This window comes from Barbus barbus (genome assembly GCF_936440315.1).
Source record: "Barbus barbus genome assembly, chromosome: 3".
NCBI lineage: Eukaryota > Metazoa > Chordata > Actinopteri > Cypriniformes > Cyprinidae > Barbus > Barbus barbus.
The window spans coordinates 12,778,959-12,787,520 of NC_136731.1; the positions used below are offsets into that span (position 1 = coordinate 12,778,959).

The following is an 8,562-nucleotide window of genomic DNA, read 5'->3' on the forward strand; positions in this document are numbered from 1 at the left end:
ATGCAGATCTTCTCTAAATGAACGTGCATCAAAATTAGGTCTCAATCTATATCGCAGTTTTCTTTTATGTTCCGAATACTGAGAGCATGAAGCTGTGGTGCTGTGCCATCCCGAGATTATAACGTCTCTTCTTTCTTTCTTTGTAGAAAAGATGATTGAGGACTTCAACCTGAGCAGGAGAGGCGAGCTTTCCACTAAAGCAAACGCAGACGGATTACAGTACATAGGTTTCATCTGATTTCCGCTTGATTTTGGATTATATCGGCTGTTTTCTTTGGAATGGAGGGTCGTGATTTCTCCGCTCCAGCACATCTCCTTTCAGAGCGGGCCACTCTAGTGCATCGCGCCGCCTCTCGCATCTCCTCCTCCGGCCACGGCTCTGTGCAACATGCGCCTCATTTTCCAGCCGGGAAATATTATCCATCTCACTTACCGATGGCGGCGCATTCAGGTTTGTTGCGTTTTCTTTGACTCGCTGGCGTTTCTGTGGAAGCTCAATAAAGATTTTACACACTGTTTCAAAGAATAGCGACTGTTCATGTTTAGATTAGGCCTGTATTTAATTATTGCTTCTTTAGGCTGTTTAGGATTTCTTATGATATAGAGTAGCTACACAGCTCTGAAAAACCTAAAATGTAACAACAAAGACATTTGAATCCACATAGCATTTCAAGAACCAAAGAAGGCTAAAAAGGTTTATTTATTTATTCTGTATTATTATTTTTGCTTATTTTAGGTGCTACAAAGAACCAACGTAGATAGATTGACAAGCCTATATTACCTTTTTTGTTTGTTTGTTATGCTCATATCCTTGCTGATTAGTCCAGACTTAAGACTTTAAATCCTTGTGTCTACATGAACCGAATTGTGGAGGTGTAAATGTGATTTTGATAAATTATGAGCGTTTAATATGAATTGTGACAGACAACGGTTATGAGGATATTGGACATGTAACGTCTAATGTTTTCTGTAAACTAGTGTATAAATTGCCCCTCAAATTACGATTTGAAAACAGATGAAAACAATGAACGTTTTGAATACCAGAATGTAGAATATCTTTTAAATATTTTATTTATGCAGGCTATTATCTATTTGTTTTTATTTTTATTTTGCATTTGTAGTTATTTCATATTTGAGTTGTTTAATGTTTAAAGTTAATAGTCCAAATTTGAGCTTTCCGATAATTTTAACAAAATACAGTATTGCAGTGTTACTGTAGGAACGAGTTTAGGTTTAGTCAGATGCAATTTCCTTAATATTTTGCGCCATTCTTGAACAAAGATCCACATGGTCCATTTTACATTGTACATTATCAAGGCAATACGTAGGTAATTCACCATTCATAGACAATAATAAATCTAAATCAGTTAAATGAAGACTATGCTTGTTTTGCACTGTTCCAAGTCACAGAAATATTGCCATTCAGTGTCTTGCATTTAGATGGTAACCCAATTTAGTCTTGTTACTTATGAATCAAATACAGCATGTGAAAAATATCTACAATAAGGAATTGTTCCAGCAGTTTCCATACACTGATGTACACTTCTATTTATAGTGGCAGATGTGTCCAATACTCCAATGAGTATTTAGGCTAATGTTAGCTAAAGGGTGCAGGTGTGCTGTTAACCGGATATGACAATGTCTTTTGGTCGTACATTCACAGCTTGCGCCACCATGCAGCCGTGCCCTTAACTGTCATCACTGTTTAATGATTGAGACAGGTGAGGTATTGTACCTAGAGTTTTATAGCTTTGTCTGGAATATTACCGTCTAAGCTATGTCTCATGCTTGATTCATGTGGTGACATTCAACCTGTGTGTTATTACCACACCACCACCGCTACACCTTCATTATAGACCAGGATGATGAAGGGCAATTTTACATTGTCTAAGGTTGATGAAAAGCACAGGTTTTTACACTATTGTTTGTATCTAGCAGGACAAGTGAAAAAGGATGCACATTAATGCCAGACTGATACATTGTTCAGAATTATATTTGAGATTTGAATTTTTTTTTATCATTGACTGACAACTGTGCTATTTTACACTGTGTGTGTGTGTAATGTGTATGTGTGTGTAATTATTATTATTGCAGTGTATTATTCTGCAATAAAATATTAATTAACAAATTAATTCATTAACAAAATTGACTAAATATTAAATACCTAAATAAAAAATAAAAATCACATTAAAAAAACAAATCAAATTAGTCTACCACTAATGTATATGTAACTTAACAAATACCACTGTTTATGTAATTAAGGCTAAGCAAAGAAAAGCACCATGGTCATGCAAACCAAGCTGGACGGTCACCAAACCAGTTTTTCTCTCATTAAGCGAACTGACCAGTCAATAGCGTCCCACAGGCGTAAAGGGGGTGTAGCTGCGTTAGTGGATTTTCTCTATCCCTCCAGGGATTGCCTCCCTCACGGCCTCGCATGAATTCTTTACAAAGAACATGAATATTTCAGGGAATTGATGTACAAATGCATTTAGATGCAGGTTGGGATCCAGGCTCAGTGAAAGACCTTCTGTGGTGTCTTTCAGTGGCTTTATTATTCAGCTGCTATTGGACTCGGAGGCTTGTAGAGACAGAGGCTGCTGTCGCAACGCTCTCTTGGCTTTGAAACAGCGATGTTCCTCAAAGACTTATGAAATGTGGGCTCGTTTTGGAGAAAGCTCTCAATTTCACTTCTCCTCTTGGTTATTTCGGTTGTTACTTTTGCTTTTATGCTTATGCGGGGATTGAAGTTGCCATTTTGTGCTAATCTCTGGGAATTTTTTGTGCCATAGCACCTTAACTGTTACAGGAGAAGATAACAACTGAATCTCAATTGAGCGTTAAAAACGTGACTTTGTCATGGTTTTTTCTTTAGAATCCTGTTCATTTGGAACTGAGGTGTTCCTGATTAGGACTGTAATAGACCTTCACTAAAGGAAAGGCCATATCTAGAGACCAGAATATCATATAAGAACCATTTTGGGTTCCCCAATAAACTTTCAATGAACAGTTTTTAAAAGAACTGTTCTTAGTGTGAAAAACATTTTACATTACATTACATTTAGTCATTTAGCAGACACTTTTATCCAAAGCGACTTACAAATGAAGACAATAGAAGCAATCAAAACCAACAAAAGAGCAGCAACATGCAAGTCTTATGACAAGTCTCGGTTAGCCTAATGCAGTTTTTCAAGAAAAGCTAGCATTAGATAATAAATATGCAATTGATAGAGGGTCCAGTGTGTGTGTGTGTGTGTGTGTTTGTTTGTTTTTTAAAGATAGATAAAATAGAATTAGAATCAAAAGTGCTAGAATAGAGAGTGCTAGAGTTAGAGGGTCAAGTAAAGAAGGAAGAGATTTGTTTTTAGCCGTGTCTTGAAGATGGCTAAGGACTCAGCTGCTCAGATTGAGTAGGGCAGGTCATTCCACCAGGTGGGAACAGTTAATGTGAAAGTCAGTGAAAGTGATTTTGTGCCTCTTTGGGATGACACAATAATGCGTCGTTCACTTGTTCATTGTTTTAATAATCTAAAGAATCTTATTCCGCTATAAAGAACCATTGTCTGCAATGGAACAATTCCATAGATGTTAAAGGTTCTTCATGGAACCTTCAACGCCAATTTTTAAAAGTGTGAACTTTTTTGCTTGATAAGTGAACACCAAAGCAACTTTAAATCAGTTAAAGTTGCTTTCTACCTTTACCAACAACCTAACAACCACAATCACACACAAAACCTTAGCATCAACACCACTCACATTGTGTTAAAGGAAATCTAAAAAATCTAGCTAGGCCTATTTCTACTCTTTATGTTCCTTAATTTTAACTGTTTAAACACCATCATGACTGATTTGTGAAAGTGTTTCACGGATCCTTTCTAGAAATGTTTGAACTTAAAGCAATAAAACATTCTCATGTGTGTAAGCATATTGTTATTGAGGCTTGATGTTGCATTAAACATTTGGTCTCCATTTCCTCCAAACACTTGATTCCCCTGTTCTTCTTACCATGTCTTTTCTGGGGGGGTGGGAGGTTGAGTTGGCTTCCTTCCTGCAACCCCCACACCACAAACACACACACACACACACACACACACACACAGCCCAGGACCATTGTTTCCGGTCACAGCTTTGTGTGTAGTTTACAGCATGTTGCTCAAAGATAAAAACACACCCTCCCTCCTCTTTTATTGTCTTGGAGGGGCAGAACGTCCCTGTCTGTCCCCTCATTCTTATATCTTGCCTGGATATCCCAGCAACCCTGCTCTGTTTACAGGTTAACCCTACTGACTGCCACTTACCCTTGTGTTTTACGTCTCAGATGAGGGGGTAAGGGGATGTAAAGGTAGGCGCAGGTGTTTAGTGGTGTTATGAAATCGTGTCTGGTGTTTATGGCAGACCTGATGAAGGGGTTTGTAGAGATATGAAGTTGGCAAGCCATAAAGTCTGTCTCACTTCCAAAACTATCTGAGATTGCAGTTTTAGGGCCCACATCAAGGGCTCCACTGATATTGTTAGAAACCATTTCTATTCTTATCCTGCATGCTATAAAAAAAACATGAAATCAAAATGCGCCCTTTTATGTAATGCACTTACCTACTCGCTGTGTGAACAATTAATTAGTGCACGTTAATAAAAAAGGATGTCTTTGTATTAATCTTTCATCAAAATATACAATAACGTGCTCCACCTCTACAATAACCCTCCTCTTCAACCACAGTGCTTTTCTGCGATGTTACACAAAGTTTTCACAGTCCAATCAGTTTTTGTTGTTTTAAGAAAACCCAACCTGGGGTGTTTCAACTATGGTCGTAAGTTCCAACGTTACCAAAAGAGTTCAATGGAACTAACGACTATAGTTTGCTAACGATGCTTTTGGGAAACACACCCCTGGCTGAAACCAGCACCCGGGCTGTTCACACCAAGGACAATAACTATAACAATAAAGTTTAAACAATTCAATGAGAATATGTCACAACGATAGCAATAAGGACACACAGGAACAAAATCATTGGAAGCAGTTTCAGATTTTTTTGTCCAGCTGTTAAACGATAAAAACATTGACAATCAGCCAATCAGAATCCACCAGACTTTAAAGAGCTTGAGCATGTAAAGCAGCAGATGACAAAACTGCAGTGCACCCTTATAATAAAGAGAATGTTATCATGCGTTGGCGTGAACACTTATATAGTCATTATTATGGTTTTCTTTAAAGTTATCGTTCTTAATGTGAACAGAGCTTTACTGTAACGCCATCTCTCCTTAACCCTTTTACCACAAACTGGGCCAAAATGTCCATAATGACAAAAAAAACAAAAACATTTGAGGACATTTTAGGACATTGTCATATAAATGAATAAATGAATGAATGATTGAATTATTAAAATTCAGGTTCAAACAAACAACAAAAATAAGTATAATAGAAGAATTTTACACTGTATTGCATTGTGTTTTAGAGTTCACTGAAATGTCCATTAAATGAATGGATATTGTCCTGGTAATGAGCTGGCAGTAATTTTTCTGTTATTTTACTGATTTATTTCAGTAACACTTTTAGTGTAGGGACCAATTCTCACTATTAAATATTGTTGTTTATTAGCATGCCTATTATTAACATATTGGCTGTTTCTTAGTAATTATAAGGCACATGACCATTTGTACATGACCATATTTTACGTCCCTAATCCTACCCAATACCTAAATTTATCAACTACCTTACTAACTATTAATAAGCAGCAAATTAGGAGTTAATTGAGGCTAAATTCGTAGTTAATTGTATGTTAATGGTGAATTGGACCTTAAAATAAAGTGACCTTTATTTCTTACAGTGCATTTTTTTAGAGGGTTAGTTTATAGTAATTATAACTGGCTTTATATAAGAACAATGGAAGTCTATGTAATGTTCATATTTAGCTTGATGAGCGTGTGTATGCGGCGTGGCACTGTGCCACACAGCCATGGCGTCCCCTCGCGCTGCAGGTCAGGCGGGCACTGCAACCCTGCACAAAGAAGACAAGCTGGGCGGGCAGTGCTTCCTGTATCACATAACCCGTATCACATTTTCAAGCCCTGCCGCGTGTTTTACACTTCAGCAGAGGAAGCTCACACTTCCCTTAAACTACAGCTGCTTTTGAAGAATAAACCATTAAACAAGACAAGCAAAAGAGATGTTTAGTGGACCTGCAGGTGAAGGGAGAGGTCTGTCTCCCTCTCATCAGGCGGCCTCGGGCCAACCGCCTCGTGTGCTTGTGCTGCATGTGACAGCTGTTAGACATTATTAACGGCTCAAGCAGAAAATCCAGATTACTTGTTTTTAATTTCTGTTTTATTATTGTAATCTTTCAGAAAAAAGAGCAGAGGAAAGCTTGTTGTGCTTTGGATGGAGGTGTATTGTGAGTCTGGGTGTCGAGGGGTGTTTACTGACCTCAATCATCGTGGGTCTGCCTCATGATGAACCTCTGAGAGCTATCATATTGGTAACAATAATGTTCCATTAGTTATTGCATTGACTAATGCAATGACCAAGACATTTCTCACTCTTCTCTTTGTAATGTTAGTAATAAAAATGTTCATTGTTACCTCAAGATCCGCTCCATACTTAACTTTTGATTTTAAAATGTAAATTATTAAATGTTGAAATTAACATCGACTAAGATGATTTAGAAGTATTGTATGTTCTACATACATACATAGTATTTTGTCATGTAAACTAATGTAGTCAACTAATGCTACCAAATAGAACCTTATTGTTAATTGTCACCATTATGGTATTTTAAAACAGTTTACTATAAATTTGATAATTTACACAAAGGAAAACTAACAATTCTGCTATTTGGTCAAACAGTCATGGTTATCCGCTGATATAAATAAAATAAAATAAAAATAAATAAATAAATAAGGAAAAGAAAGATTGAATGAATGAATGTATAAATAAATAAATAAATAATCAATCCGACTCAACCCTTAGTTTGTACAAACAAACAAAAACTTGACAGTTGTATGTAATACAACCTATATTGTCCCATTGAATTTTGTGGTTTTATTCGTAAAGTATTTGTAATTGAACTTAACACATATATTTAAATGAACTGAGAGATGCTGCACTATTATTTTTAGGATGCTACTGTGCATATTTCATCAATTTGTTTTTATTATCTTTCATTAAAGTAAAATGACTTCTGCTGGCATTACCAATGCCACATGGACAAAATAAAACAAAACAAACAAACAAACAAACACAAAACAAATAAACAAACAAAAAAAGTTAAATCAAAAGAAAACAAACAAAAAGAAACACAAACAAACAAACACAAAACAAATAAACAAACAAAAAAGTTAAATCAAAAGAAAACAAACAAAAACACAAACAAACAAAAAACAAATAAACAACACAAAAAAAGTAAAATCATAGCTTGATATCCTTAACATTCAATCAAATCCCAATTCCATTATTACCTATTAAATAATATTCTATATAAATAATAAAACATATTCTGTTTTACTTGGAAATACACTCTTAAAAATAAAGGTGCTTCAAAAGGTTCTTCTGCCATAGAAGAACCATATTTGGCTCCACAAAGAACCATTTAGTCAAAGGTTCTTTAAAGAACCACCTCTTCCTTACCTTTTTGTAATCTGAAGAACCTTCTTTCTGTTTCACAAAAGGTTCTTTGTGGTGAAAGGCTCTTTAGATGTTAAAGGTTCTTTATGGAATCATTTAGACAAGAAGGTTCTTCTGTGGCATCGTGAAGCACCTTTATTTTTAAGAGTGTACGTGGAACATTAAGAAAATTCATATAGTAAATGATTATGTTGTCTTTAATAATTCTTACGCTCTTAAAAATGTTTCTACTTACAGCTAATGAGAGGCAAGACACAAGACACTCTATTGCTTTGTGCCGAGTCAAACCTGTTCCTTACTATCAGTTCACACTCACGAATGAGAATTTGTCACTAATTGGTTGTGCAAGTCATCAGAGTGACAGGCTTCACTGATAAACTGTACTGAGTAAGAGTTATGCCATATATCAAATATACATGTTGCATTCTCTTCAAGGATGCGTCAGCCCTTTTGTGCAAAAACAAAGATTAGCATCAGAAATTCCAATTTAATCAGTCTCAAGGGACACTGAACACAGCTGCCTGTGTCTCAAATGCACAGCGACTTGTTGCACTCGGAGTGAGCTGTGCTACTCACAGACACACTGTTTGGAGAAAATAAAATGTGTTTGCATTTTTTTGGCATTTAAGGTAAGAATCTGGCTCAAACCTTTTTAAAACAAGGACTCTACATTTGTGGAACGGTTATAATCATATTGACATCTGTTTTTATTCTAAATGGCTTGAGATCAATACTGATGAGTAGAGTAGAAAAAAATTATGTTCCTATATAATGCATTAATGACTAGAATACTCGTGCCAATCTGTGATTTACTGTACATTTTATAAGATGTTGCATATCATCTGTATCCATCTATGTATGCATACTTTACATAGTATATATATATATATACTGTACACTGCAGAAATAGTAACAGTTGTATGGTAATATGCATAGCCTTTGTC

At 35.9% G+C, this 8,562-nt stretch overlaps 1 protein-coding gene across 1 annotated transcript in view; it reads left to right on the forward strand.

Annotated features, from left to right (window-relative positions):
• Window positions 1-279: 279 nt before the first annotated feature.
• The window catches only part of LOC306846037 (BAH and coiled-coil domain-containing protein 1-like), a gene marked incomplete at its 5' end in the record, with an annotated part of 84,591 nt that continues 76,308 nt past the window's right edge, over window positions 280-8,562 (forward strand). Inside the window, one exon of the mRNA XM_079379109.1 lies at window positions 280-455. Within this exon, the coding sequence (XP_079235235.1) occupies window positions 280-455 (176 nt within the window). The remainder of the gene's footprint in view (window positions 456-8,562) is intronic.